The 20,066-nt window shown below is 59.3% G+C and overlaps 1 protein-coding gene across 3 annotated transcripts; it reads right to left on the reverse strand.

Moving 5' to 3' along the window:
• Nucleotides 1-5,460: 5,460 nt before the first annotated feature.
• Nucleotides 5,461-19,309, reverse strand: PGAP2 (post-GPI attachment to proteins 2). 3 transcript variants are annotated; one of them, XM_044418571.1, is made up of 5 exons: nt 19,145-19,309; nt 18,364-18,616; nt 17,891-17,985; nt 8,199-8,307; nt 5,461-7,188 (listed from the first exon to the last, which is right to left on the reverse strand). In XM_044418571.1, exons 1-5 carry the CDS (start codon nt 19,307-19,309, stop codon nt 7,058-7,060), a joined length of 753 nt encoding a protein of 250 aa, XP_044274506.1. In that variant the 3' UTR covers nt 5,461-7,057. The 3 variants fall into 3 exon arrangements, with proteins under 3 accessions (XP_044274506.1, XP_044274505.1, XP_044274507.1); XM_044418570.1 differs by having other exon boundaries at nt 17,879-17,985; XM_044418572.1 differs by lacking the exons at nt 5,461-7,188; nt 8,199-8,307 and adding an exon at nt 9,964-11,325 and having other exon boundaries at nt 17,879-17,985.
• Between the last annotated feature and the right edge of the window lie 757 nt (nt 19,310-20,066).

Raw genomic sequence — 20,066 nt, forward strand, 5'->3', positions numbered from 1 at the left:
ATGGGCATGGTGGGCCGAATCTGGCCCCCGGGCCTTAGTCTGGGGACCCATGGTCAAGGCGCTGGTTTTCCCAGTTGCAATGCATGGCTGTGAAAGCGGGACCATAAGGAAGGCTGAGCGCCGAAGGATTGAGGCCTTTGAATTGTGCTGCTGGCGGAGACTCCTGCGAGTCCCTTGGACCACAAGGCGATCGAACCGGTCAGTCCTGGAGGAGATCAACCCCGACTGCTCTTTAGAAGGCCAGATACTGAGGGTGAAGCTCAAATACTTTGGCCACCTCATGAGAAGGAAGGACTCCCTGGAGAAGAGCCTGATGCTGGGAACAATTTACTTTATTTTATTTTACTGTATATATTTTAATTGTCATTGTTTTAATGTATTTTGTATTCGATGTTGTAAGCCGCCCCGAGGCCTTGGCAAGGGGCGGCATAGAAATGTTTTAATTAATTAATAAATAAATAAATAAATAAATAAATAAATAAATAAATAAATTGAGGGCAAGAGGAGGAGGGGACGGCAGAGGATGAGGTGGCTGGATGGAGTCACTGGAGCAGTCGGCGTGAGCTTGGGTGGACTCCGGGGGATGGTGGGGGCAGGAAGCCCTGGAGGAATGTTGTCTGTGGGGTCGCGATGGGTCGTACACGACTTTGTGACTAACAACAACAACAAATTCCTGAAGTCAAGGGATGGTTGGCAAGGGCCAACAAGCTCCGGGTAGCCCGGACATTACCGCATAAAATCGTGGAGAGCAGAGCTGGGTGGGGCCAGGCAGCCTTCGGGCCCAAGCCCGTGCTCAGTGCAGGGCTCCAGGTTACCCCATCCCATCTCAGGTGCCTGGCCTGGATCTCCGATGCAAGACCCGGGCGGAGCAGCATGGGGGAAGAGCCGGCTGCCTCCGGCATGGCGCACCGCCCCGGCGTTGCCAGCCTGCTTTTGCCAGATGCTCCCGCTCGAGTCCCTGCAACGGCCGCCAGCCAGGCACCGGCCCTCCTGCGCAGCCTCCCAGCTCCTCTGCCAGCCACAAAAGGCCCATGTTCCTTTCCGGACTGGGAGTTCATTAACAAACAGCCCGCAGAGCTGGATTGCGAGGCGGGGAGGCAGAAAGCGTGGCTCGCCGGGGAGGCACTGGCCCTGAGAGTGGGGCTGGGGGGCTGGCCAAGGGTGCTCACAAGGCGTGGCATTTGTTCCCCCCACATCCCATGGCTTTCCACAGCACGGCAGGACTTGGGTTGCACCGGAAACCTGGACCGGGCGGAAGCAGTGCTTCTGCCTCCGAGGGCCGAGCTGCAGCAGCGCACCCAGGCAGGGAGGAAGCCCAGACGCTGGTCCCGGGCACAGGCTCGAGCGCCGCGGGCCTTGCGAGCACCCCTGGCTAAGCCAGGGCAGTCTGCACGGCACAGAGGGGATGCGGAGCCCAGCGGGACGAGCAGGGCTTGCACTGATCTCTGACGGGGGCCCCGATCCGTACTCAGAAATGGCCGGAAGGAACCACGCCAGCTTCCTTGGGGAGAGATCCGTGGCTTCCACGCCAACAGGTGCAGCTCTGAGGCAGGACAGCAATTCAGTACAGCAAAACCTCTCAGGCAGGAAGGGTTACGGCTGCCCTCCCTCAGCTGCACAACCCGACGGTTAGAGCTCCTTTAAACCTGGCGCTATGGGATCGTGCCCGGGGGGGGGGGCGCTTCCCATTTATGCCACGGGGGCAGCCTTGCCAAGACTTCTGCCTGGCCAGTCCTGGAGGGAGAACAGAACCGAGCGAGGACTCACCTGAGGTAGCAGGCCTCTTCAGTGGTCCGGCCTGGGTGGACTCTGGCTTTACCGCATCTGCCGGACATGGCCGCCACCTCTGCCTCCCTGCTGCCCCTTCCCTCGAGGAATCTCCCTGTTACCTGGGGTGGGAGAGGGCAGCCCAAGGGTTTGCGACTCCGATGTCCACGCTTCTGTGAGGCCGAGGCAGCCAAGCGGCATTCTGCCTGAGGAGCCCCGTTCCATGCGCGACGAGTCCCGGGCTCGGGCGTGCTGGTGGGCGGCATGAACATGGCTGTGATGCGTGGGGGGCGCCTCTTCTCCCACCTCTGGAACCAAGCAGGGCGCAGTCGCCAGGAGCAGATCCCTTGCTGCCCCCTCATTCATTTAGCTACACCAAGAACAGCCAGGCTGGAGGCGGCCCGTGGCCTGTCCCTGCGGCAGGGGGGGCACAAGGCCCCCTCCTGCCCAGCTCCTCAGCGCCCAGGGAGGGAGGCCTGCAAGGCCGGCAGCTGCAGACAGACGCCTCCTCCGGCAATCTCTCGATCTCCCTTTAAAGCCATCCGGACTGGCAGCCGCCGCCACTTCCCATGGCAGCGAACTCCATCGCTTAACCACGTGCCGCACGCAGGACCCCCTCCTTCAGTCGCTCCGGGGGCCCCGTGCATTCTGGTTTGGGGGCGGGTCTCCCTCTCCATGCGATGCACAGGCTGGCACACCCCTCTCCTGCCTCCCTCCCTCGCCTTTTGTTCAGCTGACAAATCCCACTCCTCACAGGGGAGCTGCTCCAGCTCTCGGTCATTTCAGCTGCCCTTCCGGCAGTTTTTCCAATTCAGTGTCCTCCTTCAGGTGCGGGGACCAAAGCCATGCACAGTATTCCAAGTGTGGCGCACCAGAGGGTCCCCATCGGGGAAGTCGCATCGTCAATTCCGTTCCCACTTGTGCGTAACTTGGGGCTTCCACAGCAGCCGCGCACTGGGCTGGCACTTTCATAGGTCCCCTCGCTTCGGTGAGCTTTAGAAGAGCAGAACAAGAACCCACCGAGCGCCCTTTAGACGTGACCCATCTCGTGCCTTGTATGCTGGTTTCTGGACCCGAGCAAACATTGCGCGAGAAACGGCAGACATGCGCTTCTGCTGCAAACGGTGCCGCCCGGGCCTGTGCCGGGCAGGACTGGGAGGACAGCGTGCAGGGCGCCAGTGTGGGCACATCACTCAACCCGAACAGGCAGAGATTTCTCCTGGGGGTTTCTCTGCCGAGGCCCCAGCGCATTCCTCGGATGAAATGCCCTCAGCGGTTTGCTATGGAAGTCCGACTGGACCGGCCGTCCCGGGAAGCGCTGTTCAGAGACGGAGAGGCACAAGCAGGGAGGGCTCTCACGAGCCAGCAGCAGCCCCAGGCAGAGGACTGCTCTTTCCAGAGTCCACTCGGGAGGCGGTGCCAGCTCCAGCCTTGGCACGAGCGGTCCTCTGAGCCCTCAGAGGGGCCTCATGACACAGTGGAGGCCAGCAGGGCTGCCTGGAGGCGGCAGCCATGCTGGGGAGGCCAGCGGCAGGCACCGGGGGGAGGACCAAGCATGGGATGGCCTGAATCCACCGAGAAAGCCGCAGCCTTGACCCGGAAGAGCTCAGCAGGGCTGCCACTGAGCGGACGTTCCGGAGGGCGCCCATCCGTGGGGACGCTGCAAGCCAGAGGCAGCTTGACAACATGCAACACACACGCACCCTCATGCCTCACAAGCGGCCTCACACAAGCAGTTTGGGCTCTGGCATAGAATTAAGCAGAACAATACTTAGTTTTTGTTTCTTTCTAAGCGATTAAGTCCTTGTAAGATCAGGGAACACTGGAAAACATGTGGCACAGCCAAACAGGAATGCTGAAGATGAAATGAGATGCTCCGCCGGAGTGGCAAGCCGTCCGGTGGTCGGCACCTGCTCACGCACTCCTGGAGATACCGCCAGTCCAAGGAGAACTTGCACCAGCGGGGGGGGGGGGGGGGGTGGACTCGATGGCCTTCATGGCCCCTGCCAACTCGTTTCTGCGAACCTATGAGGGCTGGCTCATCGGGTGAGCACTGCCGGCTCACGGGCAGGTCGGGCAGCTCCGTGCCCTGCCCCTGCAGGAGCCAGCCAGCCCTCCCCATGGACGGGCCCCGGCCCAAGAGCCCCATGCCCCTGCACAAGGCGCGCAGGAGCACCTCACCTCTAACCACGGGACGCCGCATGCAGCCTTCAGGATGGGGGACATCCAAGGCGTCGTGCGCAAGACCACTGTGAGCATGGCGGGGAATTCCGCATTGAGTGGAGGGAGGAGGAAGCTGCTGAGCGGCTTGGCTGGGGGCGGGTGGTGCTCCTGCTGCAAACGCTTCCGGCAGAGAGGAGCCCCCCGCTGCTCCTCGTCCTTGGCCAGGCCAGGGAGAAGGGCAGGCCGCCATGAATGGCAGGGCAGGGCAGGGGCAGCAGGGTGGCAAGAACCACCTGGATTCGCACATCTCCTGGCGCGGTCCCCTCGTACAGCGCTCTCGCCTGCAGTCAGTCGGACAACCTGCCTCGCCACTCAAGCACAAAACTCGGCCCAGGGCTTTCACTGGAAGCTCAGGTGACAGTGGTGGCGAGGACGCTTTCTTTCAGCTTCGGCTGATCCATCAGCTGCGCCCCTACCTGGAGAACGACTGCCTGGCGACAGTGACACACACGTTGGTGACTTCCCGACTTGACTTCTGTAACGCGCTCTACGTGGGGCTGCCCTTGAAGACGGTCCGGATACTTCAATTGGTTCAAAATTGAGCTGCCAGACTGCTGACGGGGACAGGGCGTTGTTCTCATATAACCGCAGCCCTCCGTCAGCTCCACTGGCTCCCCATTGAAGTCTGGGCCCAATTCAAGGTGTTGGTGATGACCTATAAAGCCCTCAACGGTTACCTGAAGGAGCACTTACGTCAATATATGCCCGCCCGCCCCTTGAGATCTGCGGGAGAGGCCCTTCTCCAGGAACCCTCCGTGAAAGAAATTAGGAGGGTGGGTACTCGGAGCAGGGCTTTCTCTGCGGTGGCGCCCAATCTATGGAATGCGCTCCCCAGAGAGGTCTGCCTGACGCCGTCGTTATTTGTTTTTCGGCACCAGGCTAAGACCCTTTTATTTAAACATCATTTTAATTGTTAATATTATTTATTGATTTTACATCTTTGGCCAGAACGTCTCCAATTATATGGTTTTTATATTGTTATTATGTTATTTATTGTTGTGAGCCGCCCCGAGGCTTCGGCGAATGGGCTGGCATAGAAGCTTCATTTATTCATTCATTCATTCATAAATAAAACATGCCCGCCCCTCATGCCCTCCCTCCCGTGTCCTAGAATGCCTGCCACCACAGGGGGCGTGGGGCAAATCTCTGCGGGGCACCATGTCTTGGAGGAAGAGCCGCGTGCTCATTTTGCGACAGGCACACCTGACCCAGCCCTCGGGGCCGGGCTACCGCAGGCTCCCTTCCCCCCGGGGTCCCTGTGCCCAGCGGCTGGATCCACCCCGCACCTGCCGGGGCACAGCAGGGACGCGCCCCAGCCCAGCCCAGCCCAGCCCAGCCCCCCCGGGGCTTCTGCAGGGGCTGCAGGGGGCACCTGAACAGAAAGGTGCTCGGCGCAAGTCATTTGGGGGCGGGAATTAGCCAGCCTGCAGGAAGAAATGCAGGAAACACACAACTCTGCAAGAGCCGAGGTTTGATGAAAAATATCCAGCACTTTATTTCCTCCGAGAGGTAATCCAGTGAAAATATACGCATTTTTGCACACACGCGCACGCACCTCAACCTGCTCTTGGCCACAGTGCCAGACCCACGCACCAGGAATGGGGCAGAAGTCAGCAGGAGAGCCCTGCGCCGAGGCTGGGGGTCGGGACCCCAGGCCTTGCCAGTGTGCCAGCAGCAGAGGGAACTCCGGGGGCCCTCTCTGCAGGGTCGGGGCTGTTCTCCGGAGACAAGGCCGGCTACCCTGCTGGCCCCGGCGAGCAGTCCGATGATCTGGGGCACCCTTCAGGTTTCACACTTCCTGCTCTTCCCTGGGCCCCCCCACCCTCTCCTGTTGCCCCGAGGAGTCCCATGGAGGCCCCTCCAGCTTCGCCAGGCCTTATCTGGCGTGACTGTGCCGTGGCTTCCCTTCCTGCAATAGGACCGAAGGACCATGTGCCGGCAGAGGACAGGGAAGCCATCTTCGCCCCCAAAGACGGGAGTCCAGGCCCACTGCTGAAAGGGATGGGCGGGCGGGCGGGCGGGCGAGCCCAGCTGGGACGACGAGATCGGTCCTGCGGCCCCCCTGGGCACACCCAAGACACGTCGCTTTTGCACAAGCTTCCTTTTGCATCACATCAGATCGCACGCACGCACGCACACCCAGAACACAACAGCGGGCCCTTGCCCCACCTGAACCGGATCCCTCCCCCGAGCCCGCTTGCCAGGCGGCGGCGCAGCCTGCCCCCAGCGCAAGCAGAGACCGCCCTGCAGCCGGCCCAGCTGGATGGACCCGCCCACAGCTGCCCACCGCCAAGAGCATTCGAGGGGCTCCTGCGGGAAGAGGCGGCCCAGCATCCGGGGTCCAGTGCCGCAGCCCTTGTGGTCGCAGCAGGAGGACCCGGCGCACAGAACTCCTTAGCGCTCAAGGAGCACCAGCTGCAGAAGGCCAGGGCGGGCGGGCGGGCGGGCGCGCAGCGTGAGCAAGCGCCGCTCTCGGGGTTGCAGCACGGGTTCCTGGGTCTGGCACTGCCGTGCGGGAGAGCAACGAACGCCTGGAACCCAGTGGGCCAAGTGGCGGCGGCGGCTGCGGGATGCAAGACAGGCGCTCCCCCGGGCCCCGGCCCTGCTCCACCTTCCTCTTCCTCACCCGGGCTCAGGTTTCGGGCAAGGAAAGCCCCCGATGTAACCCTCAGCACACACGCACACGGGCCACGGCTCGTAGAGCGGCGGCGGCGCAGGGGACGGGGACGGGGAGGGCCACCCTGGCTTCTTCTCCGATCCGCCCTGCCCTGAGTTAGCAGCACGGCATTTGTGGTTTGGCTTTCCAGAAGACGCAATGGCCCATTTATCTGGAGGCTGGTCAGCCCGGAGTACCTTTTGCTGAGCAGCCAGGCACCTCCCGGGGGCTCCCCCAGTCCTGGGGCAGCCGGCCGCAGCAGCCCTGGACGCCCCCCGGCCCTTCCGCGGGTGTTCTTCTGGAGACCCTCTGCAGCCCATCAGGAGGATCTGCCACTTGCACAGACGCCGGCTGCTCCCGGGAATCCTGCGGCCGCCCGGCAGCCAGAGCTGTCCAGCCAGCGGGTCTCCGCTAGAAGCGCTTGTCCTCTGGCTGAGAGCTGACCACCAGCTCCTTGTTGCCAAAGTCCCACCAGGCAGTCATGTGGAAGGCCATGTTGGACAGGACCACCAAGTACTCCAAGAAGGCAAAGACAGTATAAACTAGGAAGGAAAAGCAAAACATAAATGCTGCACAGGGACGACCAAGCCCAGCCAGGAGAAGACAAGCTCGGCGGGAACAGGACGCTGCGCGGTGCTCATGCGACCCGCTCGTTCCTTCGCGCCCTGAAGCAAGCAGGCACGCGCCAGTGACAGGAAGACGTGCAGCACCACGTCCCGGACGGGCACTGCAGCCTCGTGCTCGCACCTGCTCCGTCTGGGGTCTGTTCAGCCTCCCCTGGCAGGCCCTGCTGGCCTCACCTTCCCCTCCTCTCCCCGCCATTCTACCTCCGTGCCAGCCCAGCCAAAGCGGACAGCTAGGATGGCCGAGCTCCACAGCCAGCCCTGGAAGCAGCAGCCCAGAGACCGCAGCCGAGCAGCGAGACTGCACAGGGCAGGGCAGGCGTGGAGCCACCCAGGAGCGCCCAGCTCTGCATCGGGCTGCCCCTGCCCTTGGCAGCTCCTCCACGCCCAGCGGGGCTGTCGCCAAGCACCGCCGATGCACCCACGCTTCTCTGTTTGTCCGCAAGGGCTGGCTGGAAACTGGGTTTGATCCTAGGCCAGGATGTTGCAGACGCTCAGCTCCGCCTCAAGAGCCGGTCCCACTATCAGCTCACGCACCCCACAAGGACGTGAGACTCGCGAGCCTGGAGCTCGGCTGACTTCCCGGGACCCTTCCGGCCGGGATCCTCCAGGGGTGAGCGGCTTGCCCATGACTCAGAAGGCCCAAGTGGTGGCCCCGCCTGGGCACAGCTGCTGGTGCCCACCCGGCGCAGGGGGAAGCACAGGCACTAAGAGGCGAGCCAGCCACGCCTTGCCTACCAGACAAGCCTAGCCAGCGGATGGGGCGCCATCTCTGCTGAACGGAGCTTGTCGTTCCGCTCCCAACCTTCCCAAGAACAAAACAGTTTACTCGCAAAGCTCAGGCGGAACAGCCCATAAAAGCCACGGAGCAGAGGCAGCCCCAGGGAAGGGCCGGAGGGAGAGGCTGGGTGGTGCTGGAGGGCCCTTACCTCCGGACTCACAGTACCAGTTGTGGCGGAAGTAAAACCACACAGCCACGGAGAACGTGAGCAGGTTGAAGACGAACAGCCACAGTTTCCACTTGTAGGACTTCCGCTCCTGCAGGAGAGAGAAGACTGAGCCAGGGAGCTGGGGCGCGCTCTCCCTGCCCTTCCTCGCCCCCTGGCCCCCAGAAAGGGAAAGCCCAGCAGGGCCACGCCAGGGGGCTTGGCCAGTGGCCTCTCCACTGTGGGACTCGCAAGGTGCTCTGGGCCTTGGGCGCTCTGGGCGCCAGCCCCTGCTCATCCACGGAGCCCGCGGGGCCACCCGTCACGGGCCCTCAGCCCACCCTTCCTCACAGGGCTGGCTGCTGCTGTGGTGGGAAGCATGAGGACAGGGGCGGGAGGAGGACGCAAGCTGCCCCGAGTTCTCCAACAAGGAATGCAGTGGGGTAATGATCTAATGAACAGGCCTGCTTCCCAGGTTAAGACCAAGTCCCTGAGATGGTCTTTAAGTTGGATCGCATAAAAGGCACTTGACACTTCCACATATGCTAAAACATCTTAAACACAATACAGCATGAAAATAATTGGAGTAATAATAAAGCAAGGTACTACAGGCATTGGAGAGAGAGAGAGAATTCGTACGCACGTGTGTAGGCACACAGTGCAAATGACCAAGGAGCTGCCGTCACGCCCCTCACGGACGGACCGCGTAGCTTGGGCTGGCCGGCCCAAAGAGGAGCAAGGGGAGGGGGTAAAGCAGCAGAGGCGTGCCAGCGCCCAGAGTCAGCAGAAGCGCCGCTCACAGGCTGAGCCCTGAGTTGGCACGCCTGGGCCGTGGGGCTGGCAGCCCGTGCGGAGCCGTGGCAATTCTGAGGGCTGGTGTGGCTGGCAGGAAGCCGCCCCGGAGCTGCGGGAAACGACTGTGGGAAGGAGGCTGGGCTTCCTCCTCGAGATACCCAGCGGCTGTTCGAGGCACTCGCCTCCCTGCCCTCCTCGGGCGGAAACACGCAGAAGCGGCCGCACGCCCTTGCTGCGAGGCGAGGGCCAGCCCTGGGGGCGGCGGGGTGCCCCCTTCTGCCCCAGCCTGGCGCACGCTTGCGCTCACCTGCCTTTGGCACCAGAGCAAACGTGGCTCCCACTGGAGCAGCAGGCAAAGCCTCTTTCTGCAGGATACACGGGGCAAGAAAGCCGACCGCCGCAAGGGCAGCCAAAGGGCATGAGGCCCCCTTTGGACCTCCTCATCTGCACACAAGCGAGAGGAGTCGCGGCCCGGCTCTGAAGGGCCACCTCACCCTGCGAAAGCCCCCCGCCCCCTGAAGAGCCGGCCCAGCCAGCCAGCCAGCCAGCCGCTCACAGGAGCAAGCCCTGTTACGCTGCCCGCTGCACCTTCACCCGCTCTGGCCCGCAAGGCCACCCTTCCCGAGGGCTAGTGACCCAAGCGGGGCACAACCTTCCTCAAGCCCCACCGAAGGCCTCCCCCCCCACCGGTGGAATCAGCCTTCTGAACCGCAGCCCCCAACAAGCCCCAGGCGGTGCCAAGGCGGGCAGCTGGGAGGGCGGGCGGGTGCTTCCTCCGCGCGGCGGCCGAAGGCGCTCCACACGGGAAGGCTCCGTGCCCCGCACACTGCGCGTCCCGTGCATTGGCAGTGGGGAGACCTGCAGCGTGGGGGGTGATGGGGGGGCAAGAGGGCAGCAGCCCCTCCATGTGCTCCTGCGCAGATACCGGGAGCCGGGCGGGTTGAAGCGCCCGGCTGTGAGGGCGAACCTGGGCAGGGTGGGCAGCACAGAAACGCGAAGGACTGGAGACACCGGTGGGCTTGGGCCTCTCTGGACAGAAGCGGCAGGGAAAGCCCGGGAGGTGCGCACCGGGGGCGGCGTGGCTCTGCGTGCCCACAAGGGCACAGCGCCGGGGGACCTGGGCATCGGCGGCTCGGCAGTCAGTGCCTAAGGCTTGCCTGGGGTAAACTGGCCAAAAGAGTTACTGAGGAAAATTCGGGGAAGCCCTGCTGAAAGGGAATCGACAGAGGAAAATTAAACCGTGCCTTAATAACCGATTACAATTTTCCAGGCATATCTGTAAGCATGTCGACGGGGCAATCCAGTAGGCACCGTTTACTTGGACTTCCAAAAGGCTTTTAACAAAGTCCCTCATCAAAGACTCCTGAGAAACCCAGGAGCCACGGAACAAGGATGGGGTGTTCTCGTACGGACCAGTAACTGATTAAAGCAGAAAATAGGAATAAATGGCAAATTCTTCCAGGGGAGGGGTACAGGCAGTGAGGTGCCACAGGGATCCGTAATGGGACCAGTGCCTTTCAACTTATTCTTAAGTAATCTGGAATTAGGAGAGAGCAGTGAAGTGGCCAAGTTTACTGGTAATACCAAATTATTCAGGGTAATTAAAACAAAGGGGAATTTGAAGAGATTAAAAAAAAACATCCTGTGCAAACTAAGAGAACATTCATTAAAATGGTAAATGTGGTTCACTGTAAGCAAGAGAAAAGCAATGCGCACGGGGCAAGAAGTGACGATAAGCCGATGGGATCAGAGCGAGTGGCGACCGACCACAAAAGGGATCCTGGGGCTGCGAAGAGGAGCAACGTGAAAACATCAACTGAATGTGTTCGCTGTGCGAGAGAGAGATCCCATGTTAGACATAATTAGGAAAGGAACCAAAAATAACATTGAAGCCGAGCGGGTCGGGAGGAGCCTCCCGGGCCATCTAGTCTGACCCCCGGCTCCACTCACGCCATGCCCACCACGTGCATGTCCGCCTGTCCTGGAACCCCTCACCGGTGGGGCCTCAGCCACCTCCTGAGGAAGCCCCTTCCAGGCCCTGGGGAAGCGCTTCCTGGAATCCCCCCCCCGTCATGGTCCCCGGGGCTAGGCTTCCCCGGAGCGTGCCCAAGAGCACGGTGCCCCCACGCAAACGCACCAGGCACTCACGCAACCCTGTGGCTTGGCTGCACGTGGAGCTCTGTGCAGTGCTTCCCACTGCAGCCTAAAGGAGATACCGGCCGTCCCCGCGGGGTTCCCGGATGAGCTCCGTTCCTGAGAACGTCTTGCAGTCGAATTTGTACTCAAGTCCGATCAGGCACATAATGGTTCTATTCAGCACAAGCCAGCCGGATGTCTGTCGGAGGAGAGTGGTGCCTCGGCTCATGAGCTTGACCTGCTCCAGGGCTCCGGCCGTGACCCAAACTGGTCGTGAGCCAAGCCAAATTTCCCCATAAGGCTCAATGCAAGCAAGGTTAATCTGTTCTGCAGCTATTTTTTTACTCACAAAAATGTGAAGGAAAGTGACAAAGAACAACAAAGATCATGGCCATCTCCCCCCAACCCAGTGATCATGTGGGGTGGCGGGGGGAGGCATGCGTGCAGGGAGAGGCGGGCGTGGGCGCGCCCGGGCAGGGAACACGGGTGCAGTCATGGCCATCTCCCCCCAGCAAAGCACGACCGCAACCGTGCCCGGGTGGGGGAGGCAGGCGCACCCGCAATCATCACCCGATGCAGAGTCCACAACCTACGGCAAAATTTTTATGAAATTTCTGTTCGTGACCCGATCTGGTCGCGAACTGAGGCATTCGTGAGCCGAGGCACCACTGCATACATACATATTTTACCTTTCTATGCATGTAAAACACTTAAATAATTCCATATACAGTCAGCCTCCCACATATGTGGGCAGGGGCCCAGGACCCCAAGGAAAGTAGAAAACCCACAAATATCTCTAGCTCTCCCCCCAACCTCAACTCTCAACGCAGCTCAGCTGGATACCCCAGGCTGCTCCTCCCTCAGACCCTGCCCGATTCAGCAGGACTTCTCTTCTTCAGTTACTAAATTCTTATGTCCCTGCCCCTCGCCCTCCCTTCCATGCACCCGTTCCGCCTCTGCACCAAGGAAATGCCGGAGGGCTTTCACTCTCCAAATGGGCGGGCCAGCAGGCATGTCTCGGAGACCCTCCCTCTGCCCCTCGCGCATCCTCTCTCTTATGGTGACAAAGAGGTTTCCACAGTAGGCCACAAAACTCCAGAAACTGCTGCATGTGTTCCTCTGAACTATTTAACTTGAAATGAATATTTATGGCAGTTCGTAAGCATGGCTGTGCGTAACTCAGATGTTTGTAATGTGGGGACTGCCTGTGCTGCAGAGGTGGAAAAAGCGCAGAGAGGAGCGACTGTAATAATGGAGGCACTGGAGCAACTCGCTCACGAGACTGTATCGCTTTAAAAAGGTGAGTTGGGGTGCGCAGAATTATGCCTGGGAAGCATCTTTCTCCTTCTCTTACCAGAAAAGCCGTGCTGAATAGGACCAAAGGCCCATCGAGTCCTGTACTCGGTACAGATGGTGGCAAACCAGATGCCCCGCATGCAGGATGGGCGCAAGACCTCCTCCTGCCCAAGCTCCTCAGCGACTGGGGCATGCAGGCATGCCAAGCTCTGGGAAAGGTGGGAGCGCGAGTCCGCACGGCTAGTAACCACTGCTAGCCTCCCTTGTGAATCTGCCCAGTTCCAAACCGGTGGCCATCAGTTCTTCCCGTGGCAGCAGATTCCATGGTTTAACTAGACTCTTTGTGAAGAAGTATTCCGTTTTCCCTGCCCTAAACCTCCCACTAATCAGCTTCATGGGATGATACAGGATTCAAATGTTTTTGTTGATTTTTTTTGGGGGGGGGTAGAGAGAAAAATGTCTCCTTCTCTACTTTCTCCACCCCATGCACTACTTAAACACCTGTATTGTATCTTCTGTTATTGCCTTTTTCTAAGCCGAACAGTCCCAGTTGTCACAGCCATTCCCACAGGGGAGCTGCTCCAGCCCCCGGTCAGTCCGGCTGCCTTTCTCCGCACCCCTCCCAACTCAAGCACGTCCTCCTTCCGGCAAGTCAGCCAGAACTGAACACACTATTCCAGATGTGGCCACAGCAAGGATTTGCATAAGGTAAGGAAGATCTTGGCAGTGCTATCCTCTATTCCGCTCCTAAGGACGCCTAGCATGGCGTTTGCCGTCTTCACAGCAGCTGAATGCTGGGCCGGAGTCTCCATCAACTACCCCAGGATCCCTCCCTTGCTCAGCCACTGCGAGTTCAGATCCCATCAGCATTTACCTGAAGCTGGGATGTTTTTGCTCAAACAGCCATCACTTCACACGTGCTTGCCCTGAACGGGATTTGCCATTTTGATGCCCCTTCTTGCAGACTGGAGATCTCTTTGGAGCTCCTCACAGCTCCTTCTGGTTTTAATCACCTAAACATTTGAGTGTCTTCAGCAACCTTGGCCCCCTCACCGCTTACTCCCAATTTCAGATCATTCAGAAATGAGCTGAAGAGCACTAGCCCTGACACAGAGCCCCCGTGGGACTCTGCTGGCGATCTCTCTCCATTTATTCCCACCCTCGGTCTTCTGTTCTTCAGCCTGTTACTGATCCGAAAGACCCCCTTTTATTCCATGACAGCTTCGTTCACCCAGGAGCCTTTGGGGAGGGAGTGCACCAAAAGCCTTCCGAAAGTCCCATGAACGATGCCTACTGGATCGCCCCCTCTGCATGCTCACTGACACTTAAAAAAAACTCCCATAGGTTAGTGAGGCAAGATTTCCCCTGGCGGAAGCCATGCCGATCCTTTTTGCGGGGCTTGTTCCTCAAACGATTTCCTTGCTTCTCTGGCAGTCTGCTTGCATATCCCACGCGCAAGCTTGTGGTCCCATGTTTTCTTTAAACTTGGGCAAGACTTCTATTTCCTGAAGGAAGCTTCCTTCTCCCCGTGAGCTCCCTCGACTCTCTGCATTAACCATGCCGGGAACTTCCTGGAGTTTGCGCCACCTTTCCTCACTTGCACTACACACACGTCATCGTGCCTCTTTTACACTGTTTGTGAGTAATCTCCAAACGCTCTGAAGGGATTTGAACCTCTTGATTCCCCTCTCCAGCTTCCTCTCTACCAGTTCCCTCCTTCTGGGAAGTTTCCCCTTTTGCACTCATGCAGAACTGTGCTCGACTTCTTCGGCATCCTGCCACCTGACTGCACATTCAATCTGATACCAGCACGTGGTGGTCACTGCTCCTGGCGTCTCCACAACATTTCCTTCCTGTGCTCTGTCCTGGGCAACCCCTGCCTCCTCCACCGTAACACGAGACCCCTCCAGGAGCATCCCATGAAGCTGACTGGTGGTGGTCTCAGAGCAGATGGAAGGGCTTCTTCACACAGGGCAGCGATTCCCAACCTGGGGTCCGTGTACCCCAGGGTTAGGAAGCAGGACATTTAGATACTCAAAAAACCCTGAATAATGGCGGAAAGAACAGCAACTGTGTTCATTACAAACATTTTGCTAATACGAAGAGAACAACTTATGGAAATGGGCTGCCAAGGGGCACACAACGGAAAAAAGGTTGCAGACCACCGACATCATGAAACCTTGGAATTCGCTCCCTCAGGATGCAGCAATGCCCTCAGTCTGAGAGCTTTAAAGCAGGACTGGACAATTGATGGACAGCCCCTGGGGTCATGACTGGGTGTTCGACCAGGGACCTGGACCAGGGAGATCCGTGTTTCAGTCCCTACTCAACCAGGAAGCTTCCTAGGTGACTTCGGGCCAGCCACAAAGTCTCAGGTTAATCTCGCAGGGTTGCTGTTGTGAGGGTAAAATGGAGGGAAAAAAGACTTCAGAGGGTTTCTCACAAAAGGAAGAAATGTGAGTACAGTGGTTACCTCAACTCATGACCGCTTTGGTTCATGACCAAATTGGGTCGCAAACAAAAATTTTGACTCAGGTTGTGAACTCTGCATTGGGTGGCAACCATGATCGCGGACGTCTCCCCCCGCCCCCCACCGAGTGAGGAGACGGCCGCGATCGTGCTGGGGGCGGGGGATGGCCGAAATTGCGCCCATCTTTCCTATAGAAGTGCAACCACGATCTCAGCCATCTCCCCACTCAGCACGACCGTGCTCGTCTCTCCCTCCCCCAGCGTGCCTGTGATCGTGCTGGCTCCCACCCCCCAGCACGCCAGGATGATGGGCGCGATTGTGGTTGTGCTGCGGGGAGGGCGGGGGGATGGCCGCGCACGTGCATGGGGTGGGGAGATGGCCACGATCTTTGTTGTTCTTTGTCGCTTCACATTTTTCTGATTAAAAAAACAGCTGCAGAACGGATTAGCCTTATTTACATTGACCCTTATGGGGTGACTTGGCTCACGACCATTTTGGGTCACGAGCGGAGTCCTGGAGCGGATTAAGTCCGTGAGCCGAGGTGCCATTGTGTAAGCAAAACGGTATTAGCCGATCAATTGCTGCTGCTCGTGCTGCACCTTCGCCACCTCCAGTGTCGCAGGCCATGCCCATGTTCCCCAGCTGCTTCAGGGCGTGGGCGGGAGCGGGCTCCTGCGCTCGCACACCGCCTGCGGGCGTCCACGGGCAGCCTGCTGGCCGCTCCGCGAACACAGTGCCGGACCGCGCAGACGGCCACTCTGATCCCGCAGGGCTGTGCCGTTCTAGCTTGGTGATCCAAGGGATGGCGGAAAGGCGGTCTCCAGGCTTTTCAGCCCAATGCGCACATCCGGAGGCTTGAGGGTACGGCACGTGCCCTTCCACAAAACGGCCTCCTCCTGTGCCTTTCCCTTCGGAGGCTTCCGACTAACCAAACGGAGCTCCAACCGTTGTGCTACTGAGGCTCACAACCTGCTGAACAGAAGGTGCAGTGCAGCCAACCCTCCGCGCGAGAGCAGAACCGCCAAGGCAGGCAGAGGGACCGCAAGAAGCAATCTGCTATAGAAAAGTTCACACAGGAAGAGGTAGGCGGCAGGCACATCATTTGCCTCAACGGTGAGAAAATCCTCTCGTCCGTCCTGCCTCCCCTCCCCTCCCCTCCCCTCCCAGGTGTCACTTGCTTCTCCACGGCACGTGGGCTCCCTTCTCCCCAAATGCAGTGAGGTTTCTTCACATACAACCCTTCCCTCACCCCCGGTGGTTTCTCTTCCTAGGTCCGCCCGCTTCCCTGCATCGTTTCCCCAGGTCTCTTCTCCACAGACTTCAGCTTTCTCCTTGCTCCACCCACCATGCCCCTCAGGGCTCTGCCCAGCCCCTCAGCTGCTCAACAGCCGAGGGCCTGCCCCCCTTCCTGCCAACAGCGCAAGCTCCTTGACTTTGGACCCTGTACAAGAATGCCAGGAAGAGCCGGGGCCTCCCCGGTAAAGCCCCCCGTGCCCTACAGGAGCCACTGAAATCTCCCAAGGGCACAACAAGCGAGACGAGGGAACTCGTCCTCTCCCACTGCACCGCCCCAGAAACTGCTGCCGCGACAGGCCTGCTCCCATCCACTCTGACCTCTTGCCTCCTGCAGAAAGGCTGTGCTGCTGGCCGGCATGACTGGTCACTGGCTAAAACTGGCTCTCTGTCCCTGGGCGGGACCAACTGCTCGGTTAAAGAGAATGCATCTGATCACGGGCAAGGTGCTTCCACCTTTCATAACTGGGCTTCTGGGGTGGCTTCCAGGGGAAGCCAAATCCTTAACCTCTTCCATTACAAACCAAGTACGATGTGACACCAAGTAAAATTCAAGCAATTATAAATCTGCCCAATGGAATTCTATATTGTGGTTATTATACCTTTTGTGCTCGATTAATGGTTGTGAACTGCCCAGACAGCCTGAGCTACTGGGAGGAATAGAAGTGAAATGGACACAGGAATAGGAGCTGGGAAGAGGAAGCCAAAGAGTGACCCAAAACGGGTGCATGCTGCCCTCTGCTGGTGAGTCCTCATACCCGCCACCAGTGCCAGACCCTCAGCCGACAGTCTCGTGATGCGCGCGGGGGGGGGGGGAGCGACTGCTTCAGCGGGCCAGAGAAGACAGCAGGGCTCGCTTCTCAAGGCAGACCCAGCAAGCGCACCTCGCACACCTGAGCATGCAGCAGGGCACCCAGCATTTCCCAGTAACCAGAGCATCGCTGCGATGGATTCAGAACCAGCTACAACTGGAAGAACAGAAAGCCTTTCTTTAAAACTGCACTGAATAAACTAGAAATAATTTCTCCAGAAGAACACAGAATTTTTTTTTTACACTTGATACATGTATTTCCCTGTTCTCTCAAATACCAACCAAGTTATCCAAACCCAAACAGCCACTGATGTCTAGTGCACATCCCTAAGTCTGCAAGCAAAAATTACAGCACCTACTCCTTGAAAAAATTCCCACAATGTTTTGCTGCAGTTCACTGAGCAAACCCCAATGCACTTCTGTGCACTTGACAAAAAGTCCAAACGAGGAGTAAGAAGCAGCTGGCTCAGCAGCCAGAGCCAGCTACCTTTGATGCTCCTGAGGTGGCCTCAGGAAAACAGTTCTCACTGGATGAGATGAACTCAGAGGGCCACGATGTGGCCCAGGGCCTTTGCAGGAAAGGAGAGACAAGAGTGGGAAAGAAGAACAACGGGCTAGTCCTGCAGTGCCAGCAAAGCCCAAGCGAAGAGAAAGGGAAGGGCCCAGAAGCTTTGCTCAGTGTAGGCCTAATCTGCACTCCTAACCCTTGCGGAGTGAATTCTGCTGTTTCCTGGTTTCTGCCCGACATCTAGTTTGAAAACAAATGGACTGCCCAAAGCAGTTTTACAAGAGCCAGCGCCAAGCAGAAAAAGCCACCAACTGCAAACCATCCCCACACTGCTCACCGAAGCACAGCAAAGGAGAAAAAGGTAGGTGCCGTACCTCAGGACTTACTGTGTGCTTCTTAGTCATTCGCCACAAAATACAGGTGAGAAACATGTGACTGAGGGCTGACGCAATGAAGAGGATGAAGGCATTCTCGTGGATGACTGCAGCAACAAGAGAACAGGCAATCCGAGTGTTGAGCAAAGAAGCAGACCCACAAGGATCCTACAGTTCACAGGGAGAAGCCAGTCTAGCCACCAAACCCCAAGCCCCAAACCACGCATCACCGCTTCCACGGGCAAAAGCAACCTTTACTGCAATTGACAAGGCCTGCATGAAAGCAGCCCAACACAGAGCTGGAGGAACAAAGCCAAGGCAGGAGGAAGAGCAGTCTGGGGAGGCACACATCAGGATCCACAGCAAAGAACATTTCTGGTTCCAAAGTGCTCACAAGGCAGTGCTCAAGGAGAGAAGCCAAAAGCAGGAAGGGAGCCAGGCCAGCATGGCCCCAAGCCCCTTCGGCTGTCAAAGGAGACACTTACTGTAGTTCTCGGTGGAGGAGACGTAGGTGAGCAGTAAAAGGGCAAGGTTCTCCAGCAGGTTGAGTATAAAGGCCACACGGCACAGCCGGAGGTACCTGGGGTGTGTGCAGTGGCAGCCGCGGTAGTGGCTCCAGTAGACGAAGGCCACTAAGAACCGGGGGGCTGAGTGCAACCCAATGCAGAAACGCCAGACGTAGCGCTGCGGGGTCTGCCCACCGATTGCAGCGCTGATGGAGGGAAGGTAGTTGGGGACCTGCCAGGAAAAACAAAGGGCCCCTGTGGCAATCAACGCAACCTTCGTGGGGAAGCACCCCGTGTAGAGGACTGGTTCTTTCTGAAAACGCCTTGCTCCCCAGGAAGCATGCACAGCCGGGGCTCAAAACCAGGAGGGACCTGCATGCTGCCCCTGCTGCAGCGCCATCTGGCAAAGCTCCTGCAGGGCATCGCTGCAGGCTGCTTGCTATGGCTGGCAGGGCAGGGGTACGGGAGAGTGCCGGCTCCTCTGCACACGGGAGCTTCAAAAGCCATTTGCTGCTGAAGCTCACTGCTCCGTCAGCCCCCTGCTCCGTCTGCGTCGCATTAGCCCTGCCGGGGTCGTCCCCTCAGATCCTACAGCAGCACCGTTTCTGACAGAACATACATCTGACCAATGAGTAAATCAATACACATACCCTTTCTGTGCCTTATAACAGAACACCTTCAGAACTGCCACAGACATACTGTAAGCTCTGCCAAAGGCACTCCCTAAATGCAAACACACACACCTCTGTAGGGGACTTACGCCGCAGTGAGTGGCTGTGGTCTCTGGGAAGTGGAAGAACAGAGACCAGATCACACAAAAGAGGAAGCCAAAAAGTGGGCAGCACACCGTCCCAACTGCCAAGGTGGTGAAGTGGAGCCGGAAGAGGGCGCCATCCCGGTCCAAAGGCAGAGGCACCTGGAACATGCTGCTGGGCCTGCAAGTGGGGAGAGGCAGTGTTTCTGTTCGCGTTCCTCTCTGAGGCTGTAGAGCTTTGGAGAAAGACCTGCAAACCATGCTGGACATTTCTCTGGTTACACGGAAACCAGAGGGCATTTGTGAGGGTCTCTGTTATCCCCCATGAAAGAGAAGCCAGAATCATTCTATTTGATGTCGCAGAATCAAAGGTGGAAGTGACCATCCAGCGCCAGACTCCAGCTGAAGCGCCTCCCATGGAAAGCCTCCCGCGGGAGCCCCGCCGCCTGGCCTTCCGCCCGCCGACCATCCCGATGCCTCTTCCCTGAGCTGCCCACCACCCCCGGCGCCCTCCTGCACTCGGCGCCCGCGCGGACGGCTGGGCAGGGCGCCAATACCGGCGGACCGGCGCTTCCGCGGGTGCCCCGCGGCAGCGAGGGAGGCAGCGCAGGCCCGGCTCGCTCGCTCGCTCTCCCGCGCGGGCGACTCTGCCGCGCCGAGGCCTCGCCTCGCACCTGCGGCCCCGGGGAACGCCCTTCCTGCCTCGCGGCGGGCGGGACCCTCCCGGGCCCGCGGCAGCCGCCGCCCCCCGCGCGCCGCGCTCACCTGCGTCCCGCCGGCTGCCGGCGCGCTCAAGACGAGGGCCCGCCCGCGCCAGCGCCGCCGCAGGGCCGCCTGCTGCGGGAACAGAGGGGCCTTTGAGGCGGCGCGACCGGGCCGAGGCGCCCGCTTCGCCCGCCCCCGCCCCCCGGTGCCGCCGCCCCCCCCC

Source organism: Varanus komodoensis, unplaced genomic scaffold (assembly GCF_004798865.1).
Source record: "Varanus komodoensis strain SLA01 unplaced genomic scaffold, ASM479886v1 scaffold91, whole genome shotgun sequence".
Taxonomy (NCBI): Eukaryota; Metazoa; Chordata; class Lepidosauria; order Squamata; family Varanidae; genus Varanus; species Varanus komodoensis.